Source organism: Telmatherina bonti (genome assembly GCF_933228915.1).
Source record: "Telmatherina bonti genome assembly, chromosome: 11".
Classification (NCBI taxonomy): domain Eukaryota; kingdom Metazoa; phylum Chordata; class Actinopteri; order Atheriniformes; family Telmatherinidae; genus Telmatherina; species Telmatherina bonti.
In genome coordinates, this window is record NC_136629.1 from 35,950,850 (window position 1) to 35,971,530 (window position 20,681).

Sequence of the window (20,681 nt, forward strand, 5' to 3'; positions counted from 1 at the left end):
TCACTGATTTTCTCGTTAAACTTCATTGGTCACAGGATTTCATATGTAAACATCTTAATAATTTACATCATAAATGTGTGATAAAAGCCAGTAAAAATACTGATATCTTTGTTTGCAGTACTTTTATCATCCTTATGATGCTTAGTTTTCCTGAGAGCGTTTCGATTCTTTTAGCCTGAAAATGTCAGAATGCAACGTTATATTTTTGTGTTTTGTGAAGTTAAAGCAAATTAAACTGGTAAATTAACTTGGCTTACTGAAACATCAGACATGACTGGAAGGGAAAAACCAGCATGTAAGAAAGACTATCAGAAGTATAGACATAGGGAGTATTATGTAGGCAAATAATTCAGCAGTTAAAGATAGACTTTTCTCACTGCTAAGAGGGCAGAGAAGTCATCAAAACATGTGGTATTTCATAGTTTATATTACAAAAAATGTGGACAATCCAGAGAAAAGCAGTACTGAATGCAGACAACACTCTTTGTGTTGACGTTACTGCATTAAAAACAACGTAGCAGGCCATATTTCTGTCCAGGAAGTCACCACATTGGCTCAGAAACACTCTTGAAAACCTTCATGAGTCAAAACAGTTGCTGCACCTTAAATACAAAATTAAACTCTACATGTTTCAGTGGTCCGAAAAATCCAAATGTGAAATTACTTTCGCAAATCATACATGCGTTTCTGTTGCTAATGAAGAGAGGACACATCCACCTTGTTAAACACAGACTTTAACATCCAGCATCCCAAATGGTTTGAGGATGCGTTCGAGCTTCTGTTAAAGCAACACTACTTCGATTTCTGAGCTTAAAACTTTATGCCCATGACTTGTTTTGATGGCATTTATTCTGCACATTCCTGCAGTCATTATTATCCCACATGGTGTAGATCAATGGTTCTCAAACTAGAGGTTGGGTCCCCCATGGGGGGGGTCACGAGATTATTTCAAGGGATCGTGAAATAATTGTAAAATATATACATGCTATATTTATCAACCTAAATTTTTTACTACCTTAAAGTTTTAACACAGAGAAAGTCAGTAAATATGTCTGATTTTGGCTATAAAGTTCCCAAAAAAAAGGCAGATTTTGGACATGCAGGTGCCTTGTCATAACAGTAAACTTAAACAAAAAAAAAAACAACATTTATCCTCTTTATTTATAAAGGATCTGACAGTTTCTCAGCCTTATTATTTAGAGGATGGCAGCAAGATGACCCATTTGACATATCACAATTAATTCAGTCATGGCATGGGGTGGGTTAAGAACCACTGGTCTAGACATTTAGAGACTGCCCTTTGCCACTTCTTTTTCCAGTCCAGCACATCATGAAACAACTGTTTCAATTTATATCAACACATCACATTCTAGTAACTGGATATTAAAAACATTTGGATGTGCACCATTGTATTTAGCAAAGAAACCCAATGGATGTATTGGAAGTAGCCAAGAAAAGAAAGCGAGAAAGATGCAGAGTGTAACAGAGCCTGACTTTTGCTATATGTAGAGAGCTCAGAGAAGAGAAAGGGTGCAGAATTAGCCTTTGCTTGGACTGCACAAAAATGTGAAAACCTGTCCAAGTTCTATGGTGCTGCTTTATTACCAAACCATTGGCATGATTGCAGGGAAGGCATTGCTTATTTCAGCAAAATCACACCTTGTTTATACAACACAGCTGTTTTAAAAGAGTCCACTTGCTAAACTGCAACACACGTCTGTTCCCCACACAAAACACAAGAAAGGATGCCCAGATCAGCTGCACAACTAAATTTCTGTTCATATAAACACAAAGGAGTACAAAGAAAAGGAGATGCAACACGAAAGTAAACATTCTGTGCTGCAAAAATAGTTTAATCCTTTACCTCTTAAAACTTCAAGCTATTTCTTGCTATTTCTTGTCAAGAAGTTCCCGGAAGTAATGCTGCACTTAATGGCTGGATTGAAAACCTTCTCGAAAGGCTAGAATTGTCCCTAGCTCACAATAGATCACCCAAAGGGTGCACTTGTGATAGAAATTTTCCATTTAAGTTTTGTGGTTCCTGAGATATTTCGAAGTGTTACGCTGTTGCTTTAAATCGGCGGCGAACCAGATCAGTTCTGGGAGTTTAGGCCAAACCCACAACAAAAAATGGTAAGAAATTTTTTTTTTTAAAAATTTTCCTTTTATGAAGTCTATTTAAACTTTTGACAAAAAATATTAAAAATTAAGAATTTTTTGTAGAATATTTACCATTTATCACCATGTGATAAAACCATTATACTGTAATGTTCTGTTTCCTGGTTTTCATCAGGGAGCAGAAGATATTTTTCAGATTCAGCAAAGTTTTTACCACAAAAAGTGATTAAAAAAAAAAAAAAGTCTCAGAAACTATATGTACCAAATATGATATGTTTAGCTTTATAAGGTTTGATGTGGACAGTGTTCATGGGTTTTTAATTCTATAAACAAATACTTTTTTAAAGATCCGAGCAGTGGATCTTAAGCTCGCCAACATGCCTTTTCAGTGAGCCTTTCCAAAAAATTTCCAACAAGTGTTAAAGAAGCGGCTCTGAGGGGCGTTCTCACACACGATATGTTGTGTTGAGGGTTTCATGTGGGTGTGGGGAGATCCATTTCATCCTCTCTCAATAGGATAATTCAGTCGGCAGGTAAACAGATCAGACCCAAGCAGAAAATGGAGAGCAGTGTGGAGCCCATGAGACGTTTATGAAACAGTCATAAATACTACACACACACACACCACAATAACAAACTCTTACACAAAGAACAAACAAGACTCCAAACGGTTGAAGAACTTAAAATAAATGGAAACGAAGCCGGATCTCCACCAGTTCTCTGAGAAAACGGCTCGAATATGTGATGTTATTATTAACTGAATTATGAGTAATATGCAGTCATTCAGGCGTTAAGTGTGCCGCTGATGTAGGAGATGCAGCGCGATCTGCTCCAAATAAACACACACAAACACACTCCTCTGCTCCAGCACACAGCTGGCTCTGTTTCCCTGCCAGTCCTGCAGAGCTGCCAGCCAGCACATAAACAGATCCCCTTTCACTGCAACCCCCCCTCCACATATCGCACCGAACTCCTTTCAAAAACTTGTTAAACACACACACACACACACACACACACACACACACACACACACACACACACACACACACACACACACCTGAAGTAACAGCACAGAAGGATTTTCTCTTTGTCGTTTTAAACACGTTTACTTCGGTATCTTCCCTCCTCAGTATAAAGAGAAAATAAGCATGAGGATGACACATGCAGAGCAGATGTTCGTCACGTCACATGATGCATCATTTCCTGCTCACGGCTGCGTCATGTGCGCTGGTGTGGCAGCAGGCCGAGTCTTTGCAGAGTTGGCAATCTATCCTGATGCTGAATCAGTGACTTGCAGAGCCAAGATGTTGGAGTTAAGAGGAAACGTTGCTTTTCACTGCTGGATTTTCAAGATAATCAGGAATCTGAATTAAAATAAAATAAATGCGAGATGACGAATGTCTGCGCTGCCTGAACTCATGAATCATTTCCTGGAAAAACCGAACTATTATACACAAGCTAATTGGCCTTGGACCTGAAATTGCTGCAAAAAGTAGAACAAAAAGTGTTTGGTCTATGAATTCTTTGCAGTAAATGTTATATTGTTTACCTCTCCTTTAAATGAAGCAACATTTGGGGGTGAAATGGATTTGTGGGATGAGCAGAACAGTTGATTTGAGTTGTGCCCAAAAATAAAACCTCTCTGCCAAAGCCAAACAGCTTATTTCTGCTTCTCACTCGCTTAATGTTTGTCAGCTGGATGATTTAAATCTGAGAGAAACTAGACAGCAGAGGCAGAAAAAAAAGTCAGCGAGGTTTTCATCTACAACTGTGCTGCTTACAGTCACACAAATGCACTTTTCTGACAAGTGTGGCTCCATTTGAAAAAGAAAGTAAACTGGTTTTTCCAGTGGTAAAAGATTAATTGCCCAGAAGAATCACAGCAAGAAAAACTAGAATGTTTGTGCCAAGTTCATACATGAAGGTTGCAGAGTTTTTATGAAGTATGTAAACTCGTTTTACTGGATCACATTAGTGAGAAGGTTTAAACTGGCTGAACTTATTCTGGTGCGGCAGGGTTTAAATGTCTCTGCAGCTCATTCAGAACATACATGTATGAATCAGAAGAGCACTAAAATTTAACCCTTTATCAGGCATGTGACTATTTTTGTTCACTTTGTTTTCTTTCATTTTCAGCATAAAACATTAAAAAGAAAATGGAACAGAATGGAGGTCTTGGTACACACCAGAAGGACAATTTTAGGTTAAAATTTTATCATTGAGTGCCTATAAAGGGTTAATGGTGAACAAACATAGATAAAACCATTTATTTGAGCTTTTTTTGTATGGTCAATTAGTTGCAACCAAAAAAAATAAATAAATAAAGCTGCCAGAGGTTTCTGATCAGTTTCTCGCAGAGAAGCAGCAGTCGCACTTTAACTCATTCAAACTTCACCCCCTCCAACACGGGAAACAAAGCGACAAGTTCTTACCACCCCATTTGTTTCATGTGAAACATCCTTCAGCTAATCTTTCTGACACGTGGAATTAGCAGTAAACATAAAAGCAAAACCAAACAAACTGCTGGATCATCCAGCTGAAGTCCAGACCTCAAAGCTGACTGAAAGGCTCTGCACAAGCAGATGCCACAAACAGATGCCGCATTGCTGCAAACTGAGTTGCATTGTAGAAAAGAGTGGGTCGGAAATTCCTCCATAGGGACATGAGAGACTGATGACGTCAAACGTTCGATAAGCTGTTGAATTACGGGAGTGTGCTTCATTTTTATCGCATGCGGTGTCTTTTTTTTTTAATATATCTTTTAGCCTAGTTTATGACAAAGAAAGCTCATGTATATTACATCATGGATTGTTCACCTGATTTTAGGACATAAAAAGGACCAGGAATTTCCTCGATTTGTACAGATGACTTAAGTAGATATTGCTCAGTTGTAGGAAATCTGTTTGTAAAGCTATTAAATGCTCCATGATGTTCACAAGCAACATGCAGCTCATGTTTCTCATCTGCAGTTTTTGTGTTCTCAGTTTTTCTCTTTCCTGCTGGTGGAAAAAGTGGTCGATGAGAACAGTCTGGCCAGCGACGCCATAAAAGCCGAAGAATGAGCAGAAAGACTCCAGATCAAATGCAAACTGCATGATTAGGAGATGAAACACAATCCTCACCATTTTAATGGTGATTAATGACAAATATATGCTGATATTTATTACTTAAACATGGCTTTGATACTAAACAGAATCCTGAACAAGTAAAACAGGGATTGATTAAATTCCTGAGGACGACAACATGACGTCAGGAACCTCATCAGTGATGAAGATGTTTTCTGTACCTCTATCTGCTGCACGGTGAGGTCCAGGAAGGTGTTCTCGTTGCGGACGCTGATCAGGCTTTTGGGCCCTTTGCATCCCATGCTGGTACCCAGGCCTCCGTTCAGCTTCACCACCACCAGTTTGTTCAAGCTGTGGGCCACATCGTTGGGCAGGCCTCGAGCAGCGATCTTATCGTACGGCTGGATCTGGAGGAGGAAGAGAGAAAGATGACTGAAGGGTTGAAGAAATGCCGCTTTAAATCAGCTGTGGCGCTCATGTCTCTGAGATTAGAGCTAATAATTATAATAATAAGCTAATAATTGCTTTCCATCGCCTCCAAGATTGTTTTAAGCTTATTGGAGATGCAGAGTGATGAGGTGACAGAAAATCTGATTAGCGGTTGACTTATTAGATTATTCTGTCTGTATCAGTCTAAACCCTCGTTATTGGGTCGATAAAGCCTCTCTCACATCTGTGTATTTGCTTTTTGTGACTTGTTTTATTATCTTTCACAGACCTAAAGGGGACAAAGCACACTGGTACCAACTTTTTTTCTCCTCAAATTTCACCCAGCTTGAAGAAATTTCATTTTCTCACCAGGATCTCTTATTTTTATTCCTGAATGAGGCTCAAACACCCGAGGCCACGAAACTCTGACCAGATGAAACAGATTCCTCTCATCAGGATGAGCGCGACTCATAAAGGCCGGATGTCATCCGGCTTCCCTTCCTGCTGAAAGCGCACAGTTAACCGATCAGTGACAAGACACAAAGCAGACCTCCTCTGGAGTTTATCTCCTCTTACTCGCCACACACAGAGGATGAAGTTACAAATGCAAACAAACAAGCTTCTGCTGCTCGCTTTCCCATCCTTCACGGAGACGGGTGGTGGTCATCAAGGAGGACGAATGCAGGTTTAAACGTGTTAACAGACTTGAAAGAACAGGTACATATAGAAGACTTTTCTGTGTTCGCTGATCAGATCCTTGCTGGTGTTTGGAAATTAGACGTGAAATTAAATGTAATCAGAAGAGGTCCCCCCTCCATCCTATCCCTGTACCCCAGCCGGACGCAGCTTCCACACCCAGATGCTGATTCTCCACCTCCCACTTGGAAGCACACAGATGGGATTCACTTCAAACTCTCCTGCCAAGTTAGCTCAACCCCCAGTGACCTCCAGGAAACTGGATCAAACTGGAGTGAGAACCAGAAAGTAATCTACAGAACATCTGATCTGTAGCAACAAACTCAAAGAGTTAAAATTTATAGCTTACAGATGCATGATCCCAAATGTTACACGGTGAATTAGCATGAGTGTGGGAGGACATTTGCAAACAGTTACCGCAGAGGGACGGCGTAAGCACGCTGTTGATGTAACAAGACTTGCATGAAAGCTTTTACTTGTTGATTTTGGCTGCAGTGGTTAAAAAGTTGGTACTCTGCTTCCAAGATGCCTCGCTGGTAGGAAGCTCGTGCTGGTTGCGTGTTAGCATATGAATACGGTCTGGATTTCCTTTAATGCAGCGCTCCCACACAGAGCCTGGCTGCACACACTGGAGATCCACAGAGAGATCAAATCCCTGCTTTGAGTTCAGAAACAACACATGCAAAGCAGTACCCAAGCTTACCCAAGCTTTCAGATAAACCCTCTTAATAAACAAGGATGTAGGACCAGCTTCTGTATTCAGCACCTATTATCTACAGTCCGCACAAACACTATAACCACTATCACAGACTTATATCAACGTTTATTTAGTTTAATCCTGATGTCCAGTGAGAGGTATGAGAGATGCATTTTACTGCTAATTCCACCTTAAAACAACCCAGTATGGTCTGCAGGGGGACAAACATCACTCAGTGTGTATGATATAACAAAAACTGCTGCTCATAAGAACATGCAAACGCTTCATTCACCACAAACACTGACCTTTAAAACAGTGCCCTCTGGTAGTTTGTTCCATAAATATAGCTTGACCTCAATAATACACGAAATATTCACGTCCATCAATGTCCAAGACACAGCGGGATGTCAAGCCGTTCACATGGAGACTTGCGCAGGCTTTGACAAGCTAATTACTGCACAGTACTTTGCAAAGGTTTCAGAAAAATAGGTTTTTCTTTAAAGCTACTTAAACACTATAAATCTTTTAATAAAAAGGCAGCTAAATTAATGGATGACTCAGTGTTGTGTTTACACAACAACTTTGCAAAGAACTTACTTTAAATTTCACCTCTTACTAGCACTCTGATGCAAAGACATTGTTCTTGTTTGAGGTGCGTTAATGAAAATGTTTGACATAGAAGATGTAGTAATAGCCTATTCTATTCTATTCTACAGTCATTTAGCAGACGCTTTTATCCAAAGCGATTCCCAAAGAGCTGAAAACATGGCAAACCTCAGCTTCGGTGTGCAGGTTCTCCACAGGAAATTTGAGGAAAAGAGGCAGTGAAGAAGGATCAGGACTGAACTACATGACAGCATATGAACAGTATCCAGCTAAATCCTGACACAGGACCTGAGATGCATCTGGACTTCATAATAATAATGCATTTTATTTAAAAGCGCCTTTCAAGTCACTCAAGGACACTGTACAATAAAAATACGCATTAAAACAATTAGCAAAAGTTTTAGATTGATTTAGATTGAATAGTGAAGTCTCATCAGAAATCATCTCTAAGGAAGGATGGCAATTCTGGATCAGCTGAAGGGTTTTCAGGGCATATTTAGGACAGCCCAGTAATAGAGAGTTACAGTAATCTAGTCTTGAAGTAACAAAAGCGTGAACCAGTTTTTCTGCATCACTCTGAGACAGAATGTCCCTAATTTTGGCTATATTACGTAAATGAAAGAAGGCTGTTTCTGTAACCTGCTTAATATGTGGACCAAAGGACAGGTCAGGGTCAAATATTACTCCAAGGTTTCTCACTGTAGCACTGGAAGCTAAAGTAATGCCATCCAGGTTCATTACAAAACTGCAAAATTTAGCTCTGAGTTTTTCAGATCCAAAGAGAATTACTTCAGTCTTATCTGAGTTTAAGAGGAGAAAATTTCTAGACATCCAAGTCTTTATGTCTATGAGACAATTCTGTAGCCTATCTGGCTGATTGGTTTCACATTAAGCAGTCACATCACCGTGTACAAACAAATAAGACTTACACCTTTTTGGCATAGCCCTAGTAAATATTTATACCATTTACTGTATGAATGTCATATGTACCTTCATACCCTCACTTAATCCATATACAAGGAAAGACTATTTCATTCTTTAAAGTATTTAAGTTCTAATTGCATCAGATGTGTTACCCTGTAGTAGTTTATTTTTCAGATTTCCTTTAAATACAGAAAATCTAACAACTTGTTTTATATTACCTTCCAGCTCAGTCCATACTTGAGATTCTCTAAAACTTAAACTAAAACCAGTACATTCCAATTTTCTCACCGATATATTTCCTATGTTTTGTTGGTGACAGGATGAATACAATGGAATGAGTTTACATGATGGAGTATTTAACCTATGGACAACAACATCGTGTATGCAGCTTGATAGAGGATACATTCAAGAAGCTTTGTCTACGGAAGAGAGCATTAGAATCTGTTGTGTCGTCAAAACTGAAAAATTATATTATATATCTGATTATTGTGATTTATTTATCTTTTGTCATGGCTGTAAAAGACATGTTATGGCTGAATATTCAGCTTTTATAATAAATTACTTAAAAAAACACATAGTAGTCAGAGTGTTAAGAAAAATAAAAGGTATCATCATCATCATCATGGGTTAAAAATGATGCCTCGGGTAGTAAACAGCCCTTGTTTGTTCTGTGTTTGGTTTAAAAAAAAAAAAAAAAAAAAAAAAAAAAGGCAGATTAATGGCTTTCCCTTTGAGAACAAGAATCCAGCTGTAGATCCATGTTAGTGGGATCTTCTGATCTCAGATTAGCAAAGAAACATCTGGAATATTGCAAGGAATAACCATTGTAAAATATGTCTACTGATGACCTTGTTAGATGTAAAAAACAGCCACAGACTGCAGTGATCCGGCCTAAAAGGTCATGACCTCCAACAGCACTGCTGTGGGCTTGCTGCTCTAATATGTGACAACACTAAAGTTTGAAAGGTCAGACTAAAGAGAGAGACTTCTTTCAGCATTTTCTAGGCAGCAAAGATCACGAGGTCCACTGCTGCTGCAGCCTAATCCACGAGATTTATTAAAATCCAGACGTCAAGTAGCAACACAAACTTGTATTAATCACAAAAATATAAATGAATGACGATTAAAACAGTCAGGAGCTTTGTCTCTCCTCCCATCTGAATCCACTTCTCTTCTAAAAATCAACCTAAAAGCCTTAGAAATATGGTAATTAACCATTACTAATAAGTAAATATTAATGAGCTGTAAGGAGGGAGTCCGAAAAACATTACAATAGAAAAAGCAACTCAGTTTGGAAGAAGATTTTAAATGCAAAGGCTTCTTTTGGCAAGAAAACGTTTTGTTTGCTCTCTCTTTGGCCCATTCATCCCATCCCCCAAAACTCAAAAAAACTTTGTTCCTTCATGCAACTTCTGTTTTCACCGTAAAGCCTCATCTTTCTGCACATCGGTCATATTTTACTGCTTTTCTCATCTTTAATCCTGTTTTCTCTCCTTATGGGTTTGATGGAAATAAAAACTTAAAAAGACTAAAATTGGGTTTGATAGCGATGTAGTTTGTGTTTAACACTCAGGTCTGGGAAATAAAATAGTAAATGTTCAGTAAAAAAAAAAAAAAAAAAAAAAACTACAGAGAAATACTTAGGAAGTGCCAGAAATGTGCCTGGCATGAACTTGTGCAAATTCTCAAGTAAGAAACTTTAAACGACTGTGGAAAGACTTATCCAGGAAGCAGCTTTTGTTTGTTTTCACTTACAGAGCGGCAGGATTAGCGAATGTAAGAGCTGCAGGATGAATAACAGCTTTCTATGCCTGATTGCAGTAGGATGGAAACATCAAATCTTTCTCATCAGTTCACAGGATTCCGTCCAGGTTCAGTCAATATGTTAATCAATGCATCGCGATGCAACATGTTGATTCAGTTATGACTCATTTATGTTCAAAAACAATTATTTTTATAATAATTATTGACAGAAAAACAGATCAAAGTGTGGCAGAAGCTAAAATTTGTGCTATCTTCCAGTCTGTCCAAAAAGCGGTAAACAGCAGAGATAGCAGGAAGCTAGCAGCTAGCCTTCAATTGAAGTTCAACCACGACTCATTCTCATGGAAAAAAGAAAATAAAAATTTTCAATCCAGCCAGTAATTTTTGTGTGTTGCTAACAGATGAACAGGCAAAAACATAACCTTCCTGGAGGATGTAATAAATCATCTCTATAAATGTTTATTATATTTGTTTTAGTCTATTTTAATACATAAAAACACAATGAACATTTTTTCCCCAAACTGGTGTCATAATGGAGGCAATAAAAAGGTTAAATGACCCACATTTATCTTATTATAAGCTGACTTGAATATTAAATCTTTGAGCACAGGTGTCAAACTCCAGTCCTTTCATTGTCTTCATGCTCCAACACACCTGATAAAATGAATGAATGATAATATCAGTGTCCCTAACCACTGGGAAAAACCATTAACTCTGTTTCTCTGTTAATGTGTTTTTACCATATTTAGTCTTGTAGTTACCATGATAAGTTAGGCCAGAAGGCACTCGTATTCATATTCTTTGACACCTTGTTTTATGACTTCTTGTTATGGTTGCACATGAACAGATGTCTCGCACCTCGCACCTCAGCACCACACTCCATCTACCCTACATCTTAGTATAATTCCATGCACACACACACAGTTTAGAGGACCAAAGGTCAAGACTTATATGACTCTCATATGCATACGCCTATGCTGTATAGCTGTTGTGTATAAATAAACGGGTCTTGGGCTGCTCTCGTAACTTGACTCGGATGTGCCACGTTGCACGAGAGGCTACCCTTGCTTGCAAGAACATAGAAACCGTCTTTGTGAACTTCTCCCTGTCAACCTCCTACTGGAGCGACTTAATGCTAAAACCGGTGATCACAGTTAAAACCAATTTACTGACTGTCTGGTGACGTTACAGAGGTTAGATTAATATTTACGAGAACGTCACTGCAACAACACACATTATATTCACATATATTAAGCAGGCATCATTAATATCCAACACAAAAGCTGAAATCCAGCCTGTGGATGAACAAACTTGTGGATTTTTGCTCCATTTACTTGGCTATTCTCTAGCGCTGCTCCTGACTGCACAACAACAACAACCCTGACTGACACAAAACCTCCCGTTCAGCCTTCAAACATCCCCTCCGCTGGGATCAGGCTGCGACTGAACAAAGTTTGCACTTTCAACTCCCTAAAACTTTCCAGTCCTGTGCTTTGAAGCTCCCACAGAACATGGCAAGCCAGTGTTGAAGAAACCGAAGGAGAACGCTCAAAGCCTCCCTTGTGATGGTAAAATAAGGCATTGATTGACTTGGTAAAGTGGGCGACATGCTGCTCTGTGAAAGAGGAACTTTGCTTTGGTTTCTGCCAAAAGGGTAGTGCCAAGTCAAAAAGAACTGCGCAATTCTGAAGCAAATCTTCTGCAATTTATTTCTACTTTGACCTCTGCTGACCCACATTTCTACATACATGCACAGGAGTTATTCTGATTATATGTCCACAGAGCTCAGCTACAGGCAGATACCTGCAACCTCTAAAATCATCTTAACTTGCAGATTCTTAAGAGAATATTATCTTCCAAAGTTGGCAAAGTACAGGCACACTATTGCACAAGAATGCATGCATAGACCTTCCTGATACAGGTATGTCCAGGTCTGACAGCATGTGGCGATGCGCCGGTCAGATTTTAATATATACAAATCTGAATCGTCTACATCTACGAGACAAATCTAAATGTATACTGCTATGTGTGATCTCATTTCATTGGGGATCCCTTTTCTTAGATGCTTAAATGCCGAATCAGTTTAAGCTTTTTAAATGGCAAAAATAAAAGAAAAATGGCTTTGAGTTTTGAGGGTGAGCTTAATATCGACTCAGACGATCATTTAAAAAGCAGCACTTATGAAGGAGGAAGAAGCTGCAGGGCACCAGCACACCATGATGTAAGGTTTAATCAGTGTGCAACCGTTGCAGGTTGATCTAGCAGGTCACACAAAGAGCGACGTTGTCTGTTCGCTGTATTGCCAGGACATACTTCCCTTTGTGGAATCCAGCCCTGCAGGGAAAGTTGCATTTCAAGTTGGTGCAGGATTAATAACCATTAGGGCAAATAAGTGAAACAGTAGAAGGCAAACAGAAGTTTTTATTCTGTACTTTGTCCCGTAACTCTTCATTTTACCTACATAGTTTAAAACACCTTTGTCCCTCAAAAGCAACGGTTTTAAAAACAAAAACAAATGTTCAAGGGTCATATCTGACCTGTGCTCTAGAGACACAACTGGTGCAAACAGTCTTGTGTAACTGCACCACATTTGTTGAGTAATGCGATGCCTGACTGGGCGCAGACAGGGATTCCTTGTGGCTCTACAGCTATTGTTCCAGAGATGAAATATAACCGGAACAAAAAGAAGCCTCTACATTTAACGCCTTTGTATTCAAACTGGAGAACAACACTGTTCTGTGCTTTCATTTGTCCTTTTTAGCTTAATCCCTCTGCGCATAAAAAAACCCAAAACAAAACAAACAGTTCTTACAGGGGATGAAGAGTTTTTATACTTGCAGGGTTTTTCATTTTCTCTGAGGCGATACAAACTTACCGAGTCTTCCGGGGGTCTCTGTATCTTGATCCACTCCACTGACGGCCCCTTCACCTGCAGGAATCTATGGAAGAGACTCTTGAAGCCATCAAAGTCTTTCCTGGAAACCTGAATAAAAAAACACATTTCATTTGTTTCAAGAGAAAGTCAGTCTAGAAAATCTGCACATCCTGCAAACGCTTATAACATGTGTTTAACTGACATAAAGTTCATCCTAACCCTTTATCATTTTTGGTGGGTCTGATGCGTTATTTTGCTCCTAAGCACAAGAAAACCTAGGAAGAACCCCAGAGAACCTGACAAAACTCCTTTCTCATTAGTTTCAGAGGGTTTCATCTTATCAGGGGAGGCCTAAAAGCCTTATAGATAACCTGACTCCTGACAATCTCACCCTAGTGCTTGTGCTATAAAAAGCCGGACGTTGTGTGACTCATTTAAGGGAGTCAACAAGCAGCTGTGTTGTCAACCAGTTTTTTTCCTTTATTTGTTGTGTTATCCTCAGAAATGGAAATTAACAAGGCCAGAGGTCTGGGTGGAAGACAAAAGAAAAACCAGTCGTCACCTCATCAGGACATGTCCACGTCGTCACACCAAACCCGCTTTCATTTTAAACCATCATGCACATAAACACAGAGATAAAGCAGCATGTGGATGTCAAGCATAACGTCAAATTTATAAACTAACTGGATGATTTATTAGTAAAAATCTTAACTCAAGCTGCAGATGTTTGCAGAAAATGGCAACATAAAAAGAGAATAGAACCTAAAAAAAAAAACCAAAAACGCAATTTATGCCCGTATGATGTGTGAGAACTTATTCCTGGATAGAAAACTAAAATAATAATCAAGTAGGTGGTCTGCATGCTCATACATGGGTGCAGCTTTGCTGGAAACTGATGCATTTAAGTGCCTTTAAGTGACGTGCAGAAGTCTTTATGCCTCCTGCAAACAGAGAAGCTTTTACTTGGAAGTGTGTGTGAAGTGCAGATCACGCCTGTGTGAGACTGGCTCTCACTCCCGACCTTTTTATTGTGTGGCATTCCATCTTTTGTGCCTGCTTGCAGCTCAATAGTTGCTGCTGCTCAGGCCTTGCTGCAATTTCTACTCATTATTCAACTTTGTCTGAAGGTCTGTGCTGGTTTTACGCCAAATAAAAGACAAAGGATGAATCAGTCAGTGGTGGATTGTTACTTCAGGGCTTTTTTTGATTTTTAATTTAAGTTCTTATGGTTTCTGATTCTTGCATGTGATTGTGTAGGCGGATCCCTTTCTGAAACTGTGCAAAGTATGCTTCACTTTTGTGTTTTCCCAGCATTATTTCTGTGACGTCACCCGTTTTAAATCACAACCAGATGGTAATAGAAAAACAGACAGGGAGGGAGACGGCGTACCTCTTTCTCCGCCCCTGCGGCCATGTCCAGCAGTTTCTCCAGTTCGGCGAGCATGGAGCTCTCCAGCTGCTGCCGCATCATTTCCTGGAACTGAGCCATCCCTTTGTGGGGTGGTTCTTTACTTATACCTACACAGACAGAGAAGATCTTCACTTATATCAACCCAAACCAACCTGGAGAACATTCAGTACAGACAGAAAATGTTCTACTTTCATCACAAAGAGTAGGACATGAAACAACAAGCCGTGTTCCAACTCAAATATTGCAGTGAAAACACGAAAAAAAATTAGAAACGTGATGTTCAAGGCTCTTAAAGCAGCGCTACATCAGCATAAAACCTTAAAACTCAATGCATCTGACCCAATTGGATGGTACCAGTGCCATTGTTGCTCTTTGGCATCCCATGGCTGAAAAACTACACTTTTCTTTCCTCGCGTTAGCACCGTATGACAGCTGTGTTTTGCTTCACGCCACCGTGACTCACGCTAGCAACTAGATATCAATATTGGCCTTTTTGATTCAGCAAAGAATGCAAGAGGATATTATTAGAGGATGTCATGAAAAAAGAAAAAAATGACGAGATAAGAGTTAGCATCAGACTGACTTTCACTGGCTGGTGAGAGCTCTGAGAAGAGATGAGATGCAAGAACTTAGCTCATTCATTGGAGGATGCTTAAAAATCTGCCAAACATTCAGTAGTCCTGATTAAAACTGACGCTTTGGTGTCTTGTTGAGAAATTAAAGCAGCCGCGAACATATCCAGGCTGGTAAAATCTTTTCCTTTAGTGCTACCCTTGCATCTAAACAGAATTATTTATCTGTAAACAGAGAATAATCAGCTGTTTTATATTCAGTAGCTCTAATCACAAGGGAAACATCTTATTTTTAAAGTTTAATGAAGATTTAAATGTATAATGTGTGTTCTAGTGCATCATATTGAACATTTTCAACAGGCTTTGATTCGTTCACTCCCAGCCGATTCCCCCTGAACAACATCTACACAGCGATGAGAATCATCTTTCTGCAGGGTTCACCTCTGGTTTATGATCAATATGAAGACAGATGGCCTCACGTTGTCCTTAAGCAATCTTTGATATAATACAAAATTCATAGCTGAATCAATTATAGTGAGCTGCCCGGCCCCGAGGCAGTGGTCTGCAGCAGATATGCCTGATGTTGCTTTGTCTGATTTATCAGTCCAGAGCACATTATTCCAAAATGCCCTGCATGCTAATGAGAAAACAGTAGCTTTGAACTTTTGTTTTTCCTGAAATTTGCCATCTTCATCGGATCGCAGCCACAGCTACCTGCGGATCTTAGCATTAATTTACAAGTTTATAAAAGACTTTGCATCAAGTTCTGGGTTCCTTAGCTGAAACTACTGGGGCAACTGTTTCATAATAAATTACTAGTTATTCATAATGTTTGTCCCCCTTCATGTTTTTTTTCCTTTTTTTATTGCTGCATTTCATTCAGATCTCTTCTTAAGTCTTGCGAGAGAATCATTAAGTATTAAAATATTTCTTTGAATATCTCTTGGAGCCCTTTCGATCTCTGCATGATGAGTTCCAAGGAGAACATCAAGCTGTGGATGGTAGAGCTTCAGATAAGATGCGTTCTGCTTCTTATTCTGACTGATGTATTTATTAATTCCACACGACAAATTCTGCTACTTTTTTGTAGGTTTCATTTTAAAAAATTCCATTTCTGAAAGGACCAAACATTTAAAAGGATATTGTGCAACTTTTGACCCAAACATTAACCTAACGTGATTTCTAAGGTCAACATACAGTGGTTGATGCGTGTCGACGCTTTGAGGGGGCTGCCCTCTTCAGAAACCAGACAATGTAACTTTGCAGGAGCGGATCCATCTCTTATGGGATCATGGGACCTGGAGCTCCTTGCTTTACACCCCACCTCCCCCCCCAAAAAAATGTACTACTTTTTCTTCTTCCTCATCTTTTAGCTTATCCAGAACAACGGCAGTGAGTTCCTGATGAGCTGCAGAATGTCGCAGTATACGTCTGTGTTTTTAACTTTCCGTTTTATCTTTTGGTCATACCTGAACTTCTTCTTTGTAAATTTTCATTATTTTTAACTTTTATTTTAGATTTTTTGATTTGTGTCCAGATTTTATTTATTTTTTAATGTGCAGTGTTTAATTTTAAATTGTGAAGTGTTGTTGTTTTATTGTTCAGCACTTTGGGCAGCTACTGCTGTAGAAATGTGCTATATAAATAAACTTGAACTAGAAGCTAATTTGGCTAGTTGAAGCTAACCGTCTAGCTCACGTGACTCCCTAAACATTTCACAAAAGGTGGGCTGGTTTGCATGCAATAAAAGCATTTCCTATATTTCATGTAAATATCAACATAGTAACAGAGCGATTAGCAACTGACCTGGTTTAGTTTAATGGTTTTCATACGCTGTTCAGTGGAAAGCAGTACTGCTGTAACTTCCCATAAGCTAGCGGCTAATGCTGACGTTTCATAACAAGTTATTTACATGAGTTGTGCCAAAGTTACTGCTTAATTTCATTCTCAGAACTATCATTAATTGTAATATTTTTGTGTCAGGTTTTGCTTTGTGTGAGTTTTTTACTGTTTATTTTGTGACAGCGTCGTGTGGCTTGTTGGAAGTTACAGGTTAGCGTCCCTGGTGGCCTAAAGTTACACGGTATGTCTTTAAAAGCAAGATTTCTATTCATATTGTCACTGGAGACATAAGCAATGGACCCTGTTTATTTTGGCTTTTGTGCAAGTAACAATGTCAACTACTTGTTCTTTAAGAGAAAACCAGCAAAGCACAACAGTACATAGTTTGTTGTTAATCATAGTTTTATGTTAATCAGTGTTATTAGACATCAAAATTGGCTTTAAATCAATCAGCATCAGGCAAAAATCAAAGCAAGCAAAGGTAGAACCTCATGACAAACTCTACCCTTAAATTAAAGTTGCTCTGAACTGAATTACTTTCATGGTTGAAGAGAAAACATGTGAAAACTAAATGTTTTCACAATCATAAAAAAAAATCTTTGTGGGAGACAGATGTTTTCAAAAAGGGAAATGTAACCAAATAAACCTGATGAGCATGGTCAAGACTTTGTGGTTTTGTCACAATGGTTAATTAAAATGTTTTTTGGCTCCAAATCAAAAGAAAAAAAAGCCTGTACTTAAATGTTGGCAGTCAAATAATTTATTTCAACCTAAGAAATATGCAAAAAATGTCACTGATATTAAGAGACAATGAACTCAAACAACAAAACACACCACGTATTAGTTATGAAAACAATAAGCTGGCAATGTGAGGACTTTATGAGTAACCATAGAAACAGAAAAGGTCTGTCAAGACATGTAATGTTTAAAATAAAACAAAAAAAAAAAACAATGAACAAATTCAGCTACTTAGTCTTAAACTGACTTCACACTTCGTTATAAAATCCCACAATGTTTCATAATGTTCAAAATTCTCCACTTTGACCTCGATTTATTCGGTTGATTGTGTTGAAACGCCGCATTCACTCACACAGATGAAGGAAGTAGAATTACCACAGAAACACTGAACTGACTGTGGTTGCCTGCATTTACTGCCCAGTAAATGTCCTTCTCCCGATGCTAAAAGGTTTCCACATGGTGGTCACCATGCCATTTAAGAGCAGGTGGGTTGCCAGATAATTGTGAAAACTATACAGCCTGCATTTATATGGAGACTTTGAAATTTGAATTTTACATTTTCTGTACGAGATTAGTTCATTTTAGCCATTTAGGTGCCTTGTCACAGCGCTGAACCAAATCTGCCATTAGTCTCCTTATTTATGACAATTCTGACAGTTTTCCATCCTTATATTCAACCCTACATCGAAGGATCAAGCAAGACGAACCATTTCATATATCACATAATTAAGCACACAAGCTGCACTTCCATTTCACCTAGAATCGCACAAAAACTAAACATCGCATCAAAAAAATGTTAATGGAAACACATATTACAAAAAAGAAAAAGACAAATACCGCAAAACAGTTTTTACGAACAAACCAAGTGGTTTATCAGATGTTTCTTTATAAAAATACATCGCAAAAGTGTAACAAAAACACTTTTTTACGCATTTACGTGTCCCCCGACGTGACATGCAGGATTGTGACCAGTTCATTTCTGGTAAAGATGGCGCGGTGTGGAATAAACAGCAGGAAATTTCAGAGTTTTACGCTGTGACGTGATGGAAAAGATGGCAATTTAACATTTCTGACTGGCAAGCTGTCCAGGTTGTACCCTGCCTTTCGCCCAAAGACTGCTGGGATAGGCGCCAGCTTCCCTGCGACCTTTCATCGGACTAAGCGGTTAGGATAATGAATGGAAGGATGAACATTTGACACTTTCCCTCAGTTGCATTAAATCAGATAAAGGACGGCAATCATGGAAATTACTCCACCATGATAAAGATGATTATGACTAAAAAGCGCTGCAGGCACTACTTTTATTATTAGTATTTTATTTATGGCTCATTCAGCCTGTAAATGATTAATGACAACACACTGATTGTTCTGAGGGATCTATGCCATTTTATCAGACAGCCGAGCACCGTATGGGCTGATGAAAGATACAAGATCAGACCGGCTGTCCTGTTACAGGAGCGTTTAAGGTGCAATGGCAATTAAAGGTTCCTGTTCCCTCACTGGGGGATATTTTCTTCCTGTGTGTGCTTTAAACCCCAACTTTTACAAATAAAGACTAAACACAACGAAAGAATGCTTCAGAAAGATGAGCAGCAGCTGTGGCCAGAAAAATGCTGCCGGTCACATTTGGTTTTTACCCCGGTAGGCTCAGTTCTGCTGATGCTGCCAGTTGAGTTACCAGCTTATTATACCAGTGTTTTTCAACCATTGTGCCATGGCACACAAGTGTGCCATGAGAGATTATCAGGGGTGCCCTAAGAAATTACCTAATTTCACCTAATTGGTCTAAAAAGCTGCTCTGTGTTCATCCAAACAGGTCCCAGTGAAAGATGATAAAATTCCTTCTTGTGTTTATTTGATTTCTATGCAAGAGGCTTCGACAAGATGGACTTTATATTAATAATATAGACTTTAAAAAAACAAAACATTTTGGTTTGTGGTGTGTCTTGTGATTTGTTTAGTGAAAAAAAAGTGTGCCCTGGCTCAAAAAAAAGGTTGAAAAACACTGGATTAGACCATACGGACGGAATATAATGCTAATCACACGAAAGTAAGACGTGACCTGTAAACTTTAAAACAGAAAAGAAAAAAGATCACTGACACTTTAAAATGGAAAAGAGAATAAAAAGGTAGCAATGTGTGTGAAATTTCAGTGGCTAATTACTTTGATCTGCAAGTTTTTAATCAAAATTCTGCTTCAAAATAAACAAAGATGTCTTTTTTTTTTTTTTTTTTTTTTTTTTTTTTAAACAAAACTAAATATGCTGCCTGAAGGAAGAGGGAAAAAAAAAAAAACACACCAGGAAATGTGTTTGATTCCACAGTGTGGTTCCCAGATGGTTTAAAGAAAGGTAAAAACAGATATGTTCATTTAAAACCACCACAAGCAAGGAAATACTTACCCGCCACATAAAGTGCCATTTTTTTTTTAAAGCTGCCAAGTCCAGCAATAAATAGGGTTAAATATTACAAATCCACACCAAGGGTAAAAGAAAAAGCTCCAAAAAAAACCCCACAAGTCTCACTCAACACACATCCCGTAAATGAATGAAAAACTTTCCATCAGGTAGTCTCAAAACCAGCAGGAGGTTCAAGCCTTCACTTCTTCAGCTCCAGATGATTAGTCATCTTGTCTACTTCATGTACTCATAAAAAAAAGAGACGAAAAAAAAAAAAACAAAAAACAGGGACACATTCATCCGATCACTTATCTCTCTGGACACCATCCAAAGGTCGCCATGAAACCAAGCTGCACCCGATCTGAGGAGGATCTCTTCTTGTTTGCCTCCCTTTCCAGCCCCATTATTGTAAACCACGTCACAAATCCAGCCTGCAACTTCAAACCTCTGTTCACATTTTTCCTTTAAAACACTGTCTCGCCCCTTACTTTCGTTTCTTTTTATTACCTTCCTGAAAGCAGAGTCCACAGAAACACTGGCAGCAT

General features: G+C 38.8%; 1 protein-coding gene across 1 annotated transcript in view; it reads right to left on the minus strand.

Annotated features, from left to right (window-relative positions):
- The window catches only part of ugp2b (UDP-glucose pyrophosphorylase 2b), a 38,196-nt gene extending 17,515 nt beyond the window's left edge, over positions 1–20,681 (minus strand). The window contains exons 1-4 of the mRNA XM_079248437.1: positions 20,644–20,681; positions 14,565–14,692; positions 13,175–13,282; positions 5,405–5,590 (exon numbers count right to left, since the gene is read on the minus strand). Of these exons, the coding sequence (XP_079104563.1) occupies positions 5,405–5,590; positions 13,175–13,282; positions 14,565–14,663 (393 nt within the window). The 5' untranslated portion in view covers positions 14,664–14,692; positions 20,644–20,681. The remainder of the gene's footprint in view (positions 1–5,404; positions 5,591–13,174; positions 13,283–14,564; positions 14,693–20,643) is intronic.